Below are 21699 nucleotides of genomic sequence, written 5' to 3' on the forward strand. Positions count from 1 at the left end.
AATCAGGTTGTCCCACGTGAGGCTCACAGTCTTACTCCCCATTTTACAGGTGAGATAACTGAGGCACAGAGAAGTTAAGTGACTTGCCCACAGTCACACAGCTGGCAAGTGATAGAGTCGGGATTTGAACCCATGACCTCTGACTCCCAAGCCCTTGCTCTTTCCACTGAGCCATGCTGTAGTTTCAGATACCAACTAACATCCTTTCTACACTGATTCAGTGGGCAGCAGCGTGGCTTAGTAGAGACAGCCCGGGCTTGGAAGTCAGAGGACGTGGGTTCTAATCCCAGCTCTGCCACTTGTCTGCTCTGTGACCTTGGGCAAGTCACTTAACTTCTCAGTGCCTTAATGACCTCATCTGTAAAACTGGGATTACGACTGTGAGTCCCATGTGGGACAACGTGATTACCTTCTATCTACCCCAGCGCTTAGAAAAGTGCTTGGCACATAGTAAGTGCTTAACACATACCATAATACCGATAATATCCCATAATGAAGGGCTGTCAAACAGATCCTCAGTCAATGTATTTATTGAGGAGCTCTTACTGTGTGCACATCACTGGACTAAATACTTGGAAGAATACAACAGAGTTGGTACACACATTCCCTGTCCACAGGGAACTTAGAATCTAGAGGGGGAGACAGACATTAAAATAGACTGCTTATTTTATATCTAAAACTTATAGGAGGCAACGTTGTCTCAACCATAGGCAGAAGAAAGACCTCCCAAACCTGCTCCTTAACTTCTTTGAAAGAATGGATTCTTAAAAAACAAACAAAAAAACTTACCAACACCCTCTCACTCATATTCTGGCCAAAGACAAATTTATTGCTGGAGGCATCAGCACTGTTTGTTGAATTCTCTAAACTGGAAACAAGAGCTATTATTAGTACAGTCCAACCAGTATGAACAACATCAATTCAACATCTTCAAAGACTCCTAATGAATCCATATCCAAAGGCAGAAAAGTTACAGTCAAGAAAAATATCTGTCTGCTGCTTCACTCGTGTCGAAAAGAAAATGGCAGGTGTGAGCAGGTGGAAGGCAGTTAAAAGTTACTTGAGGTCAAGAAAAAAAGAAGGCATGTGGGAATGGAACAGCCTTATGGTGCTCTTGCTTCTTCCTCTCAGAGGATGTTGTCCCAGGCAAGCTGGAAACCCTTAGCCATGAGTTTCGTATGCCCACACACATTCACTCTCTCATACCCACCCTCGCCTCCGACATTCTATCAGCACATCATAATCATGGCATTTGTTAAGTGCTTACTATGTGTCAGTACACTGTGCTGAGCACTGGGGTAGAGAGAAGATAATTAGATCAGCCACTGTGCCTGTCCCATGTGGGGCTCACAACCTGGCTGCTAATCCCGGCCCCGCCACTTGCCTGCTCTGTGACCTTGGGCAAGTCACAACTCCTCTGGGCTTCAGTTTCCTCATCTGTAAAAAGGAGATTTGATACCTGTTTACCCCACCCCCGTACTTAGACTGTGAGCCCCATGTGTGGACAGGGACCGCGTCTGATCTCATTGGCGGGCATCTACCCCATCACTTAGTTCAGTGCTTTACGTATTATAACCAATTAAATACCATAATCACTATTATTACCATTAATAACAACTATCTTCCCCCCACTTTACAGATGGGAAAAAATGAAGCCAAGAGCAGTTAAGGGACTTGCTCACAGTCCCAAAACAGCCAGTTCTGATCCCATTCCTACAATGATTTTATTGGACTCCTGGGAATGATCCCGATAATATTAGAACCATTTAAAAAAGAAAAAAAAGAAAAAAGAAGGAAAGAAAAAGAAAATCACAAGCTTGACTGGCTGGAAACCTTGGAGTCAGGATTGTACTCCCAGCTACCACAAAACTTGATCAGGTCAACTGGGTTATATCTACGCTCTTCCAAAAATTATCATGTGGAAAATACCCATTATCATTTACATACACTCTGCCCTGGAGATCTGGGAATTCTTTGGAAATACTATTTTTCAGGTAAGAATGATTCAAGGCAGCCTGCATGTCGAATAAGATCTATGTAAAGTGTTGCCTTGAAGGAAAAATAAATCTGAACCCCCTTGGGTGGATGACGTCTCCGAATCCACATCGCCTTGAAAAGCAGTACTGTGGAGAGTAAGGTTCACACACAGATTGGGACGTGAGCTTGTCAGCCCCACTTTGAATTGCCAAAAGCAGCAGTCACTTACCGTAACCCAAGTTCTCCGGAGCCGTGTGGATATGCCAGATGATCACTCTGGTAGCCGCTCCCGGATACCCCCGGACTCGTCCTTGTAAAGCTCAAGGGGACGCCTCTCTAGATAGCAGGCAGCCTGGCCAGAAACAGGTCAGGCTCTGCCCCTCCCATGTTCCCAGGGAGGCAGGGCCCCTTCTCCCCTCCAGTTTCCCGACAGAGCCAGAGCCCTGCCGAAGAGAGCACAAAGAGAAAAAAGGCACCGCCCTCAAAAGAGGGGAGGAGGGCGGGGGTGATCATCTGGCTTGTTCACACTCTTTCAGAGAACTCAGGTTATGGTCAATAACCTTTGCTTCCCCAAAGCAGAATCAGGGACATGCCAGATGATCACTTTTGGCGATTCCATAGCTGGTTCCAGTTAGACTGTCAGCTCCCCAGGGGCAGGGATCATGGCTTCTACTTCTATTGCACGCTCCCAAGCGTTTAGTCCACACCAGTGCCCTGTACCCTGGAGGTGTTCAATAAATGCCACAGATTGGTCAGTCCCAGAGAGGTGGTGGGACTGACACTACTGAAGCAGGCGCTGCGAGAGAGACCGACCAAAATGTCAAAATGTCCCCTACAGGCCACATTCAAATAGTGGCTGATGAACTGAATGGAGACTCCTATGGAGACACTGATCAGGGCTGTTATGGTGACTGCCCAATCCCTGATGGGGGTGGGTGGAGACCCCATTCGTTACAAAGACAAGCACGGTAAATGAGCCATTTCATCATATCCTCTTTGGGGGCCTCCAGCCAACAGCTTAACTAGTCTTGCTAGTCGTGTTCCAGGCAAATCCCTACAGCTAAATGGCTAGCGAAGAATGGCAGATATTGCCTGCACTCGACCGGTTTCTGACTTTCGTCTTCCGGGGAAGAGGCTCTGGTTCAACATGTGGGGGAAACCCTGGTGGCCTTCCAGAGTGCTGTCCCCAGGGGCAATGAAGCCAGAAGCTTGACTTGGGAGGAAAAACAAACCAACAGATGCTTAGGCTTTGCCGCCACTCGCTCGGGACACGAGACGCCGAATGTAAACACAGGAAAACCCCTTTATGGAAAAAGATCCCCCAAGACCAATAAGAAGCAGAGAGGGTGGCTGACCCGGCCTAGGCAGACAGTTACCTAGGGAATTCCCCTCCCCATCTACCTTACGGGATGGGGGTGGATCAAAGAGGACAGCACTCCAAAGCTTTCAGGCAATGGAAACCCTCTCGGTCATGCCAGTGGGTGGGTAGGGGGAGAGTCTAACACCCTCCACCAGCCCAGGTTGATAGCTTACCTGAAGGGCGTCTCCAAGGTCTTCACAGCACAGGAGGGAAACTGGAAGGGAGAAAAAATCCCTCCTTCCTGGGAACCCGGGAGGGGCAGAGCTCAACCTCTTTCTGGACAGGCTGCCTGCTAGTTAGGGAATCGTCCCCTTGAGCTGTACAAGGAGGTGTCCGGGATTGGGGGGCCAGGGGGGTGGGGGGGAAATCTGGGAGCGGCTACCAGAGTGATCATCTGGTGTGTCTGTTACCCACCATTAGAGGGGTCTCTGACTCAGGCTCCTCATATGTAAAGCGGGGCTGATATTACTAGTCTTCTACTTTCCAGAGATTGTTAGGAGCAAAAAAAAAAGGACTAAAAAGGTCTATAAAGCCGGGTACTCCATGGAACTAGAGGCTACGTAAAGTCAGTGATTATAGTCATTACTTATGACAAGCCAATACTTCACGAACCCTTTTGTACCCCATCTGAATCTTCTTGGTCCCTAGAGGAAAGAAGGCAATATACTCAGTTCTCCTACAACACAGAGGATGTAAACGCCACGTTAGGGAAAAGCCGTTGGTAATACTCAACAGTCTGATGCAATGGGGACAGCCACATTGGCACTAGCGGTTTCTTCCGACCCCGTGGCACTCTGCCGGACAAACGTTCCCTAACTCCAAACCAGGGGCCTAACCAAACTGTGGGGCCAAAACCCTCTGTATGGCAGAACTGAGCGTACAGGTCAGTATTCCTATAATAGGTGTTTTCACTATGGATTTTCAACAGGAGGCTATCGGGAAGTTGGGAAACGTTCTTCCGACTACACCCATCAACCTGGACAAAGCGGAAAGTGGAGGAAGAAACGGATGCACGCATAAGGCACTGGACGCAGTGTCTCAAAACTCAAGTTTTCCTTATCGTGGGATCGGTCAAGAAAATAACTCCAGGGTTGCAGGAGAATGGAGTGTATTCCCTTCTATCTGGTAGCATTTCTGCACTTAGGAGTGATGGGAATGTTTTTTGAAGTGTCTGCTATGGAATCTGACCCGGTCGGAGCTCTCTGTCCAACTGTCGGCTTCTTCTAAAGAACTTGCATACAAACACTGCTGCCCTCTGATTCCTATGACCAAAGAAGCAGCGTGGCTGTTGGACGGAACAAAAACAGTGCTGCAAAGAACTCAATGTTCTTGCCCTGCCTTGCTTAGCCAACCGTTTCCAGGTTACACGCTTTGGCAGCCAAGTATTGGTCCCGATCTTCTTTAAAGCCATCTATATTCATTACCGGCAGGTGCATGTGTATGTTATCATCCCCCTCATCCAAAAAAGTTCTCTTGGATTTCTGAGGTAACAGTGTGGTAGATTAAAACTACCTTAAATTAGATTAGTAGCCTATAGCAAATTGACATTAAATTATAGCACCTCACCTGAAACTGATGTACTGCAGGAAATAATTGGTTGCAGATGGTGTTTCTGTACTCAGATGACCAGCGCTCTGAATATCAGCCGTTTCATTACTTTCACTTCCCAACTGAAAAACAGAAATCCAAATTGTATGTGCATAATGAATGATATGCCACCAAGAACTCTAGTTTGCCAGAACTCCGAGAAACAAATTTCCTAAGTAAGTTAATAATGTTGGTATTTGTTAAGCGCTTACTATGTGCAGAGCACTGTTCTAAGCGCCGGGGTAGATACAGGGGAATTAGGTTGTCCCAAGTGAGGCTCACAGTCTTAATCCCCATTTTACAAATGAGGTAACTGAGGCACAGAGAAGTCAAGTGACTTGCCTGAGGTCACACAGCTGACAAGTGGCAGAGCTGGGATTCGAACCCATGACCTATGACTCCAAAGCCCGTGCTCTTTCCACTGAGCCAGTTGTTGGTTTGGAGTCTAGCCAATTCTATACTATATACATTAATCACTACATTAATTACAAATGGATAAAAAGGTAAACAGAGAAACAGCTTCTAAAATCCTTAGAGGTCTGGGCTTCTCATAACAAAGCAGCAAAATCAAACGGAGACTCTCAAATGCAATAACAGCAATCTAACTTCAAATGGTGCATACCTCCAAGGAGATTGAAGCCCTAGAGTAGTGTCTCATTTGGATAATTCAGCAAATCCTCACAAAGACTCTGTGAGGGAAGGAGCAGAGACTGAAATTTAGTCATCGAGTGGCTTAGCCAGCAACAGCTCTGGCTTCTGGATTCCTCGTCTACTTTCTATTTTCAATGATATTTATTAAGTTTTTACTTTTTGCAGAGCACTGAGTTAAGTGCTTGGAAGAGTACAATGACAGAGTTGGTAAACACGATCCTTACTCACAAAGCTCTTGATAGACCTGATTTCTGCCCATAAAGTAGCTTACGGGCCAGAGGGAGAGACAGACATTGAAAAATAAATTACAGTTAGGAGAAATGGCAGGCTATAAGGATAGCCATCAGACCAGATTGCCGCTAACAGCAACATCAAAAAACCCCAAACCACCTAGCCCCAGGCAAATTCGACGATATTCAGGACAAATTATTGTGATTCGTGTAAAAACATCTGATGCGTTTATTAGCTTGCTTCTGGGACTTATTTTTGTGAAAAATGGAATTCCTGGCAAATTTCATCATCACCTCCCAAGCTTTCAAGGCTGGCCCCACCGGCAATAGAGCTTGTTGGTAAAAGGGATGTCAGTCACACAGAATTTTTTCAGCTACCGGGGAGAGGTAGATGCTATCTTTCATAAAATCATGCCCATATAGAAAAAACAATTTTTCTACTGACAGTGAATCCTCTGCCATCACTGATTTCTTCTCTCACAGCTGGAAAATTAAACAGCTGCTGACTAACACTACTAAACTTTCTGATACGAGTCAGTTCACCCTGAAGAGGGAGTGCTGTTTGACATAAGGATAAGGTACCAATGCAGGAATGACTTGCCATGGTACGAAGCATTAAACCATGATCCTCTTCCCATCTTTTCATATAAAAGGGGATAGACATACAAGAAAGTAAATCCCAAAGATTTTTTCTTCATTACTACTCTTTAAAGAACATCTCAATACTCACACTACGTTCAGTGATATTTACTATTAACAGAGTATGTCCAAAGGCACAGCATGGATACTGAAAGCCAGTTAAAGCCAGCTGCCACTTTGGCTGAAGTAATTCTGCAGAAGAGAACTCAGAGCACACCAAAGCATGCCTCACACTTAAAGCTAGCTTCATCCATCAGACTTTACCAACCACTCATTAATTAATTCAATCTATTTATTGAGCGCTTACTGTGTGCGAGCGCTTGAGAAAGGTGTGGCAATGGGCTGATCAGATGCTTCAGGACTGCCATATCCAGTTTAGGCCCAAGATATCTCTCTTTAAAAAAAGATGATCACACCCAAAAACGTATCTCCCTTTCTTGATCTTGGAGTGGGGGGGTAATGTCATTTCATCAGTTCAACAGCTCACACCGGTTTTAGTGCTCTATTTAGATACCTGAATTCCATCCCTCAAATTTTGCTCAAATATATAATATATATTTTGGGCATTTTATTCATTACTTCTCCCCCTGCCCCCCTCTGGCCACCTCGCAATTTTATCCTTTGAAGTATTGCTAGACTCACTTTTCTTGGACTTTTTTTTTTTATGGTAATTGTTAAGCGCTTGTAATGTGCTAGGCACTGTAGTAAGTGCTGGGAAAAATACAAGTTAATCTGATTGGATGCAGTCCATGTCCCACATGGGGCTCACAGTCCTAATCCCCATTTTACAGATGAGGGAGCTGAGGCACAGAAGTTAAGTGACTCGCCCAAGGTCACACAGCAGACAAGTGGTGGAACCAGGATTAGAACCCAGGTTCTTGTGACTGAGGCCCAGGCTCTATCCACTAGGCCCCACTGCTTTGTCCTAAAAAGAGAAGCAAAACTTAATCTTAGGTGAAAAAGATCAACGATTTAAAAAAATCCTTTTATTTAAACTGCATGTCTTCTTTTTAACCTTCTTGCATCATTCAGGCCTGCTGAAATAGGTCACTTTGCGGCCCCCTTGTCCTTAACTGGAACGACCAGAAGGAGATACTCGCCACGGGACTGCTTGCCATGACATTTCCAACTCATTTTGAAAGTTGAATTTAGGTGTTTTGAAGCTAACTGTGGGGCTCTCACCCCAGTATACAGCACTTTCTGTCCTTCGACAAAGCAGCTGGGTTGGAAAGCCCAGTCCCATCCAGTCTTAAGAGTCAGGGTCGCAGGTCCCTATTCCAAGTGATGGAGTAGTCCCTCACTACTCAGAGACCTTGGTACTAGGCTATCAGTTCCCGGAACTTTGTCATTCTTCACGGGTCTAATCGAAGGATTGACTAGGTGTTAGAAATCAAAATTATGTCTTCATGTTAGCAGGTTAACTATTCTTTGTAGCGAATCATCCTCAATGGTGGAAAATGTATTGGAGAGACTGTCGGAGGGCTGTTGCCGGCTCTTCCCTTCGGTGATGCTGAGGTGCTGTCCATGCTCTTCGGAAGTGCATGGACCAGAGGGAAGACCTTGATTTGGCTACTGAAAGCGGCACCTTGCATCTCAGGTCAGCCTGTCATTTTTATTGAGCGCTTTCTGTGAGCAGAGCACTGTCCTAAGCGTTTGGGAGAGTACAATATACAAACACAGCCTCTGGCCACAATGAGTTTAGAGTCCAGAAGACTGGCTTGGCTTTGGCCCGCTTTTTCAATCAAGTGCGAATTACTCTATGTGATCCTTCCCCCCTCCCCCCCCCCCCCCGCCATCTCCAACGGGGCAATGGATTCTCCTGTGGAAAATGACAGGGGGGAGGGGGGAGCCTCGCACCTATAGAAGATTCAGGGCTGAGAGCCCGGGCGAAGGAATTGATTCAAGTGAAGGTGTTTTTCACGGCTCCACGTGCCCGTTCTCATCATCTGCCCAGTCGCGTCCCCGCTGGGGCACAGAGTGCAACAAGTGAGTAGGCGGGCGGGCACATTGCGGAGGGCACGCAAAGTTCCTTTTGACGTGTAGGACCCTTTTACGGCTGAAGCGACCGCAGCGTAATGCCAACGCTGTGCTGTAGTGCCACGAACCAGCAGCTGCTGCAGTCTTTGCCGCCCACGTTAGCCAGCTATTTTCAGGATTCCTGCTGAGCCTGTCCACTTTGCAGAACACCCTGGGTGGTCCTTCGGTCCAAAACCTTCACCACTGACAGTACAGCTCTAGCAGGCACTCCCCTACTTCTAGCTGTTACACCCCCCCACCGCAGTGAGGTGTGGGTCGGACTTTGGGGGAGACCAATGGAACCAATGGAGTAAAGAAGGGCCGTGTAGTAGGTCCAGTCATATCCAATCTACTTTACACAGCCATATTGGAAGACACAACAAGGGTTCTGGAAGTGAATGTCAAAATATAATCTCAATCCTCTGTTGGGAAACTTTTTCAACCCAACAGGCTGGGAGTGCCACTGAATCATTCCTCCATGCTGACGACTATGTTCTGGAAGCAAGCACCCAAAAATACATGCAGATGACCAAGAACTGCTTCTCAGATCCAGCAAAACACAACGGACTGACCATCAGTCGAACGACTGAGCTATGTTCCAGTCCTTACCCGGCAAGCCCTTTATTCAAGGACCTTCACCTGGGACAGATGTAAGCTGACCCTGAATTCTGCTACCTAGGCAGCAGACCATCCAATGACAATGGGATAGAAGAGGTAGAAAAATCAAATCAAGAAGGTCAGCATGTCTTTTGGACAATGAGAGAATGGGGCATCAACATGGCATCAGGGTTCAGGAGTAAGTAGTGGCATCTTTTCCGATGGCTGTGGGACCTGGACCTACCACATACGCCACATCCAGCATCTAGAACAGTTTCACCAAAGGCACCTACCTATACGCAATAGTGAATGGCAAACAGGAAGACAGAATAACATAAATTGTGGTCTTGGTAAGCAGCCCACCCGCCCATACTGGATGGCTCACTACACTTTTCATTTATCACAACACACCTTCGCTAGGTGCGTAATGTGAAGGGGACCAAGAGTTGGAAACTCAAAGATCTGAAATGTGGCAACCATAAATACGCAGACAGAAGAACAGCTTTAAAAAACACAAAGAAACCAAACTTCAATGTAGCATAACAGCTGGGAGTCGGCAGAAGACGGATCGTCCTGGTGTGTGTGTATATATATATGTATGCATATATATATACCCATCAGTTGGAAATATGGTTACGGTGTTGGAATGGAAGACTTCAGGGAGATCAACGCACCAAGAGGACACAACCAAACCGTGCATGACCCTGTGGAGAGCAAATGCAAAAGCGTGGCATGGAGCAAAACTCCATGGATTACTGAAATTGCCAAAATGCATTATAGAGTTATAGAACATGAAGAGAGAACACAAATGAACTATTTTCAGGTTGGTGCAAGCACATAGACACATCTCTTTGGATTGCCAGATCTTTCTAAAACTCACCTTGTCATTAGAGTCAGAGGGACTTCTCAGTGTGGTATTATTTAGTGATTCAGATGTGGCTGCCCCGGAAGGTTCTGATGATACATTAACACCATTGGTGCCACTACTTGGAACTGTAACAAAAAATTAGAACAGTTTTGAACTCTAGATTGTATGTGGAGGTCCAGTAACAAGAAAAGTGGCAGGTGTCCTCATTTGCTTACTTCAAAACTATGTGTTCAAGGGGTTGAAAACCAAGACAACAACTTTCTTCTAGATTTTCTTTGCACATATCATCCGGAGGCAGTTAAGACTCAAAACTGTTTAGATGACTGATAAAAACCCTCATACATTTAGGATATCCATGAAATGTTCACTCACTGTGTAAACGCTTTCAGGAAAACCCACCATACCTTCAATGCTTTCTATGACCACTGGCACGAGCCAATGAATGAAGTCTTAGTATCAGTTTGAGCAATGCATCACAAACACCCTACTGAGCAACGCAGTTATCGAGTCTGGGTTTATAATGGGAAACAAAAACCTGGTTTCTTGGAGGCTGGGGCGGGGGGAGGGAACGTTTGTAGCTTAAGTAGGCATCACATCTGGGGTGTACGACTGTGAAAACTCTCCACCTTTCAAGGGTTCGTTCATTCAGTCGCATTTACTGAGTGCTTACTGTGTACAAAGTGCTTGGAGGAGCAAAAAATAATAATACACCTACATGTTCCCAACCCATAAAGAACAAGCTTACAGTATAGAGGGAGAGACAATCATTAACACCACCACAGTGTACTCAAGTTTCTCATTTTTACCAAGATTTCTATGTCTTTTTAAACAGAGATGACTAGAAAAGCCGATAAGAGGCTTGGTGGGGTGGGAAGGTAGTTCGTTAACATAGAGCAAACAGTGTGATTTAACGCAAAACAACCCTGTGAAAGACGGCTTGGGGGACACCTATCCCAGCTTTCCTTCTCGGACCGCAAAAACGTTAAAGGGAAATGTCATTTACCTGTCTGTGAGAGCGCCTTTGGCTGTGGGGCTTGTAATACTGCAGGGCGCAGCACACTTCTTTGTTGCTCCTTAGGTTTCTGGCTTGGGAGACCTAAAAATGGAAGCATCCTTTTCCAGAACTCATGGATTTGAGAGGCAGCCACTGCACAACTCGATACTGAAACAAGTCATTTCCTAGGCAACTACTGGACACTTCCCTTATTAACACTCCATTTTATATTCCATTCCGAGCACGCTTCGCTTCAAAGCTATCAGAGCTCATTTACCGAGCTTCCCCGCATGCTTCCTTCCTGACAACTTTCCCAAATCCTTATATGCATTTGGCGGGGGGGCGGGGGGTGTCCTGACTCGGCTCAGCTACCGGCACCAAACTGATTCCGAAGGAATCATACGGGGAAATCCAAAATGTGCTCTATTCACAGTGATTCCAGAGTCAAACTGACCTACTGAAAAAAATCTATTAGTAAACTTCAGAAGTCAACTGGGACAATGGTGCAAATCAATCCACGAGACATCCGAATTTCTACTGCAATTAAAACAAACCTGAGGCCACAGAATCACCTTGGCAAAGCAACAAAACAAGAAACACCCCAAAGAAGCAAAAAAGGGCCACAACTAAGGTGGCAGAAGTTATTTTTCCACACATTTTCACTCTTAGGGTTGGCTTTGTCGTTTCCTAAGAAAACGTTAATCGCAATGATGATCGTGACGAAAATACCTATTTTTGAGCACTTCGCCATCTTTGCTCACAACCGACCAATTTGGGTTGGCACCGTATGGGCACACCCTGGCTTTCAACTACTCTGCAATAAAATCGATGTGGTGATAGAGCCCAGTATGACGACTTACCTCAGCAGATGTCCAGGCACCCCCAACCTAGCTAACACCCTGTAGTGAGTGAAATCCCTCTCCCTCCTCCCGCAGCTTTATGTCTACATATATCTAGCTATCTGTGTGTGTGAGCGTAGCTATATATACACATATATATATTTATATTTTCTAATTTAGCCTTGGAAAGCCCCTGCATCATTCCCCTCTGAAATCAATCTGGCTTTTTTCTAGTTTTATCTTTAATATTAACCTTAGGAGAAGCTGCTCATTCCCTTAACCTGCCCCTTAAAACTTTCTTTTTCCCAGTTTCCCACCCTGCCCAAGGCCACGAAAAGAGCTGGTCTGGCAGGGGAGTAGGAAGGAGAGGAGGCAATGGTGCCCTCCCAGTTGTCCCGCCGTCTGCGTCCAAGCCCAATTAACTCCTTTGGCCTAGGAGGGACTGCAACTGGGCAGTAAGGGGGTGTTGCCACTAAGGTTAAAATTTAAGGTAAAAAAAGAGAAAAAGCTGGACCGGATAAGTTGCGGGGGGCCAGGTGAGCTCAGGGTGTGGGGAGAGAGCAGGACAGCCACTGGGAACAAGGGAAGGCGAGGCAAGGGATATCCTGTAGTCACCTGTAGTACGTGGCTGTTATATCAGGGTTAAGTCTGGAATGGATCTTAATTTCTAATATGTACATCTATGGGAGAACATACCCCATAATATAACCACATCGATTTCATGGAACCAGGGCCCTGGTGTGTCAAAGGGTGTACTTGGCTAGAAAGTCAGGCTTCCATCACAGTTACACTACTCTCATCAAGCAAGCGTTCTCATTCCCTTGACTCATAAAAAGCTGGATCACTCTCACTCAACATAATTTCTCTTTTTCAATATACTTAGGCATTCAACTCAATCGATATTCTTCAAGGTTTCCAGTGCTGTGTTCAAGTCACTAAGACTGTTTGTAAAAGATGAACAATTTCCAAAATGATGTTCACACTGGCTGCGATGCATTCGTTGAAGGCGCTTCTTTGGGAGGCAAGGCCCTAGAAGAGCAACAGTCCTTTACTCCTCTTCTCCTCAGAAAATGGTGAACCTACCAGCACTGGGCGCCTGACCATGGATAAGTGTTGGAGGCTTCAGTCGAAATCCGCTGCTCCTTTCTTCTAAAAGCACAATACAAAACATAAGAAAGTAGATCCTGTAGTTGGATGGTTGAGTCAGGAATTAAAGCTGGGCAGAGATAACAAAACTCTGGGCCCTATGAAAGATGGCCGAGTGGTGCACATTTCCTCTCCGATGCCTTGATGGGATCAGAAATGCTTACAAAAATGTCACAAAACAGTGCGACTCTCCCAACCCCAATGGAGCGCTCCTCTCTGAAATATTATATTCTTCTGCAGCATGATGGACTCAGAATCCGGGAAAATTGGGACGGCAAGAAGTTACACAAAAAGTTGATGGTTCTTGTGAAACGCTGTCCCCACCATGTTAAATTAGGTGATGACGGGGCCAAAAAGGAGACACAAGAACAGTTACTACAACGATTTTCATCGAGACTCCATCAAAATTAAACAGAGGTTGGCGAATCCAGGAGAAGTGAGTAAATGGCAAGATTTAAAAAAAGGAAAAAAAAAAAAGCGAGGAAAAAAAAAAGCACACCTGGATCTCCCAAATGTGGAGCTTGTATTCTTGCAAAACCCCGCGTCAAGGACAACTCATATTGCAGTACTCACCCCGGGGTCTGATGCCCTGTGCGTGCACACGGCCATCATTTCTTCCAACCCTGCATCATGCCGTATCCAGAGAGGCACAGAGCGCCCAAAGAACTAATTCTGCTATCCTTCTCTAATCACAATGTATAATGAAAGCACACGTTCTGGAACAACTGAGCGTGTGCTGAATAAATTTTAGTCATTTACATTCCATTTGGACCAGGGAATGGAAAAGCTAGCCTAGGAAAGGAAATGTGGGCCAGATATGTTGGTTTGTGCACAGCCATCCCACTTCCAGTGGGAAGGCTATAGGTTTAAGGGCGTCAAAGAAGGAACTGAAAAGAACTGGAATTGGGAGCAGTTGGGAAAGAGTTCTAGAAAGCAGGCGTTAAAGTGTTGAGGGAAACTCCCATGATACTCACGCTGTGTCTAACACCATTTCTTCCTACGCCGCATGGCACTATCTAGACTTCCAGCCGGGGTCAAATGAATCCTCTCTAATTCTGCCATTGAGTTCTATCCAAAAACGGGTTCTTGGGGAGCTGGCTATCATTATATATCTAGCAAAGAAAGTGAATCCTTTTGGACAGAAGCACTTTAAAAAAACACATCCCACCTACCCTTAGAATCCATCTATTTAGGCAGTATGCTGAGCTCCTAATTTAAAGCAGGATTCGGGGTCTACAGAATAAGGAAGCAGAAGCATTCTGTCAGGGGAAACAAGGGCTTCACAGGGGCCTTGACTTATTTCTAGATCAGATAGCCAACGGCTGCACCTTCAAGGCAGGCCAAACCCTGACACCTAACAGTAGTTGAAGAAAACCGTGGTGGCCACGCTATTTAAAATAAGACTAGAAATGCTAACTTTCCTCTTAAGGGTGCACTATAAAATTATGGGGGACACACACACACACAAACACACCCTCTCAACCTAATCAGGATCTCAGAACACTAAAAGTGTCTGAATCCAGGACATTATGTGCCTTGGTTTGTGCTGGAGTTACCCATCTGAAACCAAGTTTTTTTGATCCAAAGATACATCAAGGAAGAGCCTAAAACAGAAAGGGACACTATCTTCTTGTTTATTCCATTGGTTCAAAGCAAAATTCTTTTCCCAGCACATGAGCATCAAGAAAAATATGAACAATTGTCTGAAAAAGGACATGGAGTCTTCCGATTTTCATTTGTTTCTTTAAATGACCTAGACCTATTTGCAGAGGGAACAGCATCACTCATACTCCGTTCACCATCTGTGTCTCCTTTTTTTTTTTAAAAAAAAAAAAGAAAGAAAAAATGCCCCCAAATTTCAAATGGAAAAGAAATGTAAAGGGAAGCACCTACATTAAATTCTTATGCAACTCACCTTGGCAAAACAACTTTCCACAGGGATCCAGGTCTTGCTCTTTCAGAGGTAACGAAATGTCAACCAATTAACAATTACGGTTTTGCCAAGCAACTTCAACTAGGGAAGTTGAGTCTCAAATACAATGTGGCTTAAAAGCAAAACATTTAATGTTAACAAGTTATAAGAACCAATTGGGACATTCATAGAATAGGGAGGAAATAGCTTTGGCAATTTTTTTTTTAAATGTAAAATCTACTGACTCTGGGCTTATATAATTCAAACTTCCTTCCTTCTTAGTCTTCTGCAGAAAAAGAAAAGGTCATTCATTACCCAGAGGTTTCCCTTTAATGCAAATAGCCTTCAAAATCATCCTCTCTACCAGACAATTTCACTCCAAGATCCTAAACCAATGTGCACTGAGATACATTAGGAAGTATACAGGCTAGACACTTGAGGAGGGAATAAGAAAGGACTTGACAGTAAGAGCCAAACATATATAAATGCCTTCACTATTTTCAGGAGAATCAATTCAATATCCTGATTTAAGAAATAGCCCCTGATACAATTTGTAAAGCCCTATGTTAAGGAAAATTCATCCTGCAGAACTCACCCATTTTGATATGTGAATGCACACATGTTCTTGTGCACAGTTTCTTGTGACACTGGAGCACTGCCTCCCAACAGGCTCGCCTTGTTGGACGAGTGTTCTCTAATAATTCTCTAGCTAAAATGTGTATTGAAAACACATGCTCTTGGCACAAACGGGTGTATTCAAAAATAGACTTCTCTTGGCTATCAACAGTAAATGCAAAATGTAGAACGGGCTTAATTTTCTGTTCTGATGCTTGCACCTTACACATTCTGCTTTACAAATTCAGGACAAGCTAATGCAGTAGGTCCAGTAAAGAGGCATTTAAATGATGCAATCTACTTACACTGTAAAGCTCAATACATGATGATTGCAAAAAAAAAAATATATATATATTTTTTTTTTAGGGGGGGCGGTGGTGGAAGAGAAGGTCTCCGGTATATATGCTTTTTTTCAAACCAGTTGCTTTTTCCAACTAGGTGGAATTAAAAAGAGCGATGTATTCAGATGGACTGAGCAACAGGAACAAGCAAGGAGTGAATTTTAATATTCTAGAGTTGAAAATTTTGGTTTAGTTTGCAGAGTATCAGAATACTTTCCTTTAATCACAAGCATTTATTTTGAAACTCTGCTCAAAATGTGGTTATTCTAGTCAGTAAGCACACCAGCAAAAACAGTATAGGGCTCTGCCCAAAGTAAGCGCTCAATAAACACCATTGACTATTACAGGAACTGAGTAACACGATCTAAGTGCTTAGAAGAATATAACACAACGGAGTTGATAGACACTTTCCCTGCCCACAAGGAGTTTACAGTTTATAGAGGGGGGCATTAAACACCGATCAGATTCAGGGAGTTAATGTAGAAGGTCTTCGGAGGAAAGTGTAAATGACTTTCGTATCATTTTTCGATGAGGATCGTGAACTGGGAGACATGGACTGTGTAATTCATTTCTGACACTAATTCAGATACATGGGAATTATTCAAGGATATTTGGAAGTAGATGCTCACTGCCAGAGGTCCATCAGGCGATCTGTGGGGCTTCTTTAACGGTAGAATTTCTCAGGTTTAAAAAATAATATTGATTCTTTTTTCAGAGACTGATTTTAAAAATATTCATATGCATACGTTCTTCACGTGCATATCTCTGGCTGTCACTTTTACATTTTAGAAAATTAAGATGGGGAACCAATCTGGCAGAAGTGTTTGAATCCTCAAGGAAATGGTTTGGAGAAATATTCAATAAACGGACGAAAATGAACTGTAGAAGAAGGATTTGGTGGATTATAATTTTACAGTTATCGACTGCCACTGTTTGATCAGTTACTGATTGAAATGGGCAAACAGATTAGGAAGCTCACCTGGTTCTGAGTCAGAATTGCCTGCAGATAGCTCGCAGAGGGTCGATGGCATAAAAACATTTTTTTTTGTTACTGTCATCAGGATGGTTGGGGGTGGGGAGAGGTAAGAAGCAGGAGGAAAAAAAAGAGCATGAGTGAGAGAACAGAGACAGACACACGTGATTATTTCCTTCAGTCTGCAGTGTTAATTTTTATAATATACAAATGTGTGAATGATATTAAGAAGATTCTCCATCACACACACTGTATTTAGACTACTACTACTAATAATGATATTTAAGCACTTACTATGTGTCAAACACTGTTCTAAGCACTAAGGAAGATACAAGATAATCAGGTCAGACGTGGTCCCTGTCCCACACAGGACTCAGCAGTGTGGCCTAGTGGATATAGCAAGGGCCTGGAAGTCAGTAGGACCTGGGTTCTAATCCTGGCTCCGCCACTTGTCTGCTGTGTGACCTTGGGCAAGTCACTTCACTTCTCTGTGCCTCAGTTCCCTCATCTGTAAAATGGGGATTACGACTGAGCCCCACGTGGGACACGGACTGTGTCCAACCTGATGATTTTGCATCTACCCCAGTGCTTAGAACAGTGCCTGGCATATAGTAAGCCCTTAACAAAATACCATAAAAAAAAAAATAAGTAGGAAGGAGAAAAGATACCGAATCCCCATTTTACAATGGGGCAACTGAGGCACCGAAAAAGTTAAGTGACAAAGTTAAATGATGTTAAAGGTCACAGCATGCACGTGGCGGAGGTGGAATTAGAACCCAGGTCCTCTCAGGCCTGTGCTCTATCCACTATGCCCCGCTGCTCCTATAATACTGCATACAGTACCTATGATAAAATCATTTCAGTGTGGTGTCTCACTCCTGCAGGGTTATATCTTTAGGACTACTGTTCAATTTGATTTTACATCTTGCATCCAATTTATCCATAAAGTGCATCCTTGAGGACTCTTGATTCTTATCTTGCTTCTACTTCCTGCTCACCTTTGCTCATTCCAGCAGTCCAACTGGGTGGGCAGAGAAAGGGAGAAGATGAAGATGAAACTCATACCATACTCGCTTTTCTATCTGTTAGTAGCCTGATGCGGAAGGAGGTCAAAACCACTGGCTAAAATGAGCAGTTCTGTAGGCTGCGTTAATTCCTGCCATTCTCACTAACCACTGGGCCCGGACAATCGGGAATTAACTGGCAGCAGAGCGGCCTAGTGGAAAGAGCACAGGTCTGAGAGTCAGAAGATCTGGGTGCTAATCCTGGCTCTGCCACCTGTAGGCTGTGTGACCTCGGGCAAGTCACTTGACTTCTCTGTGCCTTAGTTTCCACATCTGTAAAAATGGGGATTAAATCCTAGTCCCTCTTACCTAGACTGTGAGCCCCATGTGGTACAGGGATTGTGTTCAAACTGACAATCTGGTATCTACCCCAGTGCTTGGAACTGTGCTTGGCACATAGTGAGCACTTAACAAATAGCATAATTATTCTTATTTTGCAACTGCCAATATTTCAAGAGAAGTACCCATATAATAAAAATAAAGTCCTCTGAAGTAAAGCCTACCAAAAGATTTCTGGCGACTACAGATGCTCCATCACTGACCTGACTCTCTATGTGTGTCTTTCTCTTCTCTGCTACACACTTATGGGAAAAAGTGATGAAAGTCAATAACGGGTGGGTGAGAAGGAATAAAGGTGGTGGATGGGAAGGGGGTTTCGAGGCACGACAAAATTTGCAGGGTAACAATGATGAAATTTTAGCATGAAAACAACCAAGGTACGGTTTAAGAAAGCACATGCAACTATACATCTGTGGCCCTCCAACTGCTGGAAACTTCTCTGTAAAATGACTAAGATTCTGTTTGTTTCTCAATAAGGGAAAAGAGACCCCCCTCATGAAAAGCTCCACGTTGAGCCGGTAACAGGAGATGGATAACAGTAATGCAGTCAAACAGAATGAAAACAAGAAGAAACTCAGAAAGGAGCAGTGGTTTGATTTGGTGGGGGAGGGAGGGTGTTTGGTTTTTGTTTTTTTATCTAATGTACCTGAAAAGAAGGGCCTTAAACCAAGCCTCGAATCAATGGCATTTATGGAGTGTTGACTGTGTGCAGAGGACTGTACTAAACACTGGGGAGACTACAGTAGATGTGGTACATGGCAACCACCAGAGAATTCTGGTGGACAGCTTCAGGATGATACAAGATCCCTGAACTGAAATGGTCTGGAGCTCCGACTGATTCAGAAAGACTCCAGATAGAGTCAAAACAACCCTGCCAAACTCTGTCCTGAAAGAACATAGGAGGAACGAGTTTATCAGTAGCAGTGCCCGCAAGGTCTGAGCTAATTTAGAGCAGCTTAAGCTCTTCAAGGGAAAGGCAGTTTTTATTTTTTGGTCATGCTCATTTGATCTAGCTAGGACCACCTATGAGAAACAGTGTGGTCTAGTGGAAAGAGCACAGTCCTCAGAGTCAGAAGAACCTGGGTCCTAATCCCGGCTCTTCTGCTTGTCTGCTGTGTGATCTTGGACAAGTCAGGTCACTTCTCTGTGCCTCAGTTACCTCATCTGTAAAATGGGGATTAAGACTGCGCGCCCCAGTGGGTCAGGGACTGTGTCCAACTCGATTAGCTTCTATCTACCCCAGCCCTTAGTACAGTGCCTGGCACCTAGGAAGCGCTTAAATACCACATAAAAATCCAACAAGTCTCATCCTGTCCATTCTTAAACATTGAGCAGCATAAAGAAATTCTACACCACCCACACCCCGAATGCACCGATAATCTCTCTGAAGCCATGGAATGGGGGCCATGTGCCCAGGCTAATATATGACCTGATTAAAGTAACGCAACTTTAAGATCAAAATGCTCTCATCTCCAACAGACACTCGCCAGTTTGGGGTTTTTTTTTAAATAGTATTTGTTAAGCACTCAGTACGTGCCAGGCACTGTACTAAGTGCTGGGGTAGATACAAGACAGGTTGGACACAGTCCATGTCCCACATAGGGCTCACGGTCAATCCCCATTTTACGGATGCGGTAACTGAGGCACAGAGAAGTCAAAGTGACTTGCCCGAGGTCACGTAGCAGACAAGTAGAGGAGCCGGGATTAGAACCCGGGTCCTTCTGACTCCCTTGCCCATGTTCCATCCACTAGACCACGCTGTTTCCAGTTATGAGGGACAACTTGACTGTTTTCCCCCTAGAGTCCTCCACTGTGAAATTCCTGCACGATAACTCTGCCACCTGTTCTAGCAGATGCAATATTAACATGGTTCGGAAAGAGCTACAACTTTGCTGCTTGATAGAAATGGTTCTTGGATTTATTTGGCCAGATGCGGAGAGGCACAGAAGAAAAACACACTTGAATTACTTAAAGCAATGAAGTTATTAGACAACTTTCACCTGGATATGAAGGAGGAAACTGGGTTAACGATGAAGTCCTTTCACGCTTTACAGGAGGACAGTAATTTCCATCTTCGTGGTCAGAATCTGCAATGGATAATTAATGAGAGGAAAAAAGTTAGGTTGTTTTCCTTTTACTTCCTTTCTCAAGAACCAACAGTATGTAGGGTCTAGATAATAATAATGTAATTATAATAAAAATAAATATTGGCATTTGTTAAGTGATTACTATGTGCCAAGCACTGTACTAAGTGCTGGGGCAGAGGCAAGATAATCACATAGTATTTCCTCACCTCCAGCTTCAGGACTTGAACCATCAGCTGACCTCTGAAAAAAGAATAAATCACAGAGAGTAAGAAATAGTCGCACTGACACAATATTAAATTATTTCATTTAATGGAGTTCCAAAAATTGATACTACTAAGACACATCCTTGAGGTGCATTACTACTAAGGAACATTACATCAACTTCTCCAGTTCTTAAACGAAAATACAACTCCTCTTTCACATCAACGGATGATCATTTGGGTAGTGACAGAAGGAGAAAGCCGGCTGAGGCTAGACCATCAGGGGGTGAAGGTTTTTGACCGAAAATCAGGTAGGATAGACGGGCTCAGCAGGCATCCTGAAACCGGCCGGTTAATGTCGATGGCCAAGATCCCCGCAGCCTCCAAAGCGGACGGCTTGGCAATCACCTACTGGTATATGGTGCCACAACCCTGGCACTAAACTGGAGTCACTTTACCCCCTGCTCACTTGCCAACTTCACTGCCCCGCTGGGAACGTGACTGGCAGGGACAACAGAATGTGAGTGGCCATCGGCACGGGAATCAGTTCCTTCAGGTAGGTGCTCAGCCCTGATGTCTCAGTGACTGGAGATTCCATCGCCGGCGAGCAGCCGTGAGTTAATGAAACTACCCAAAGATGACTACTGTGCCCTGGGGAAAAGTAGCCCAAAAGTATAACGCAAAAATAATTCAAGACTACGCTTGGCTCCCAGCACTGTGCTCTTTTCACTAGGCCAAGCTGCTTTTCTTATCGCAATAGTCTTCTCACTGGTCTCCTTGCCTCTAACCTCTCCCCTCTCCATTCTACACTATGTAACTCAGTTCGCACCTCTCCTCTCCTCAAAGCCCACCACTGGCTTCCAGGATCTCTTTGCTTCTAGACTGGAAGCTCGTTATGGGCAGGGAATGTTGTCTATCTCTCCACCACACTGCCCCTCCTTACCTACCTGCTCTTCACCCACTATTCCTCAACCGCTGTCTTCGTTTCCTCAAACCAACCTTCTAGCTGTACCTCACTCACGATTCTCCCACCTTCCCCCTTCCCTCGCTCAGTGTAGGCCCAGCATCAGACAGACCACAGCTCTCCTCTCGTTAAAGTATCTCCTAAAATCTCACTTCCTCCAAGCTTTGCCTGATTGATTGCCCGCTCCCTGAGTCACATCATCCCTTCAGTCAACTCTAGAACTTGGGAACTTATTTACACCCTCCTTTAAAAAAAAATGGTATTTTTTAAGTGCTTACTATGTGCCACACACTGTACTAA

At 44.6% G+C, this 21699-nt stretch overlaps 1 protein-coding gene across 15 annotated transcripts in view; it reads right to left on the reverse strand.

The window, feature by feature from the left end:
• RANBP3 (RAN binding protein 3) overlaps positions 1–21699 on the reverse strand; it is a 95883-nt gene that overhangs the window by 22068 nt on the left and 52116 nt on the right. For 7 of the 15 annotated variants that reach the window (XM_029049929.2, XM_029049916.2, XM_029049914.2 and 4 more), the window contains 9 exons: positions 20442–20475; positions 20149–20235; positions 16752–16823; positions 14820–14858; positions 12842–12907; positions 10929–11021; positions 9938–10050; positions 4904–5007; positions 790–868 (listed from right to left, as the gene is read on the reverse strand). In XM_029049929.2, coding sequence (XP_028905762.1) covers positions 790–868; positions 4904–5007; positions 9938–10050; positions 10929–11021; positions 12842–12907; positions 14820–14858; positions 16752–16823; positions 20149–20235; positions 20442–20475 — 687 coding nt within the window. The remainder of the gene's footprint in view (positions 1–789; positions 869–4903; positions 5008–9937; positions 10051–10928; positions 11022–12841; positions 12908–14819; positions 14859–16751; positions 16824–20148; positions 20236–20441; positions 20476–21699) is intronic. The other 8 variants (XM_039910375.1, XM_029049932.2, XM_029049924.2 and 5 more) reach the window with 5 other exon arrangements.

This window comes from Ornithorhynchus anatinus, chromosome X1, assembly GCF_004115215.2.
Source record: "Ornithorhynchus anatinus isolate Pmale09 chromosome X1, mOrnAna1.pri.v4, whole genome shotgun sequence".
In the NCBI taxonomy this organism is placed as follows: Eukaryota; Metazoa; Chordata; class Mammalia; order Monotremata; family Ornithorhynchidae; genus Ornithorhynchus; species Ornithorhynchus anatinus.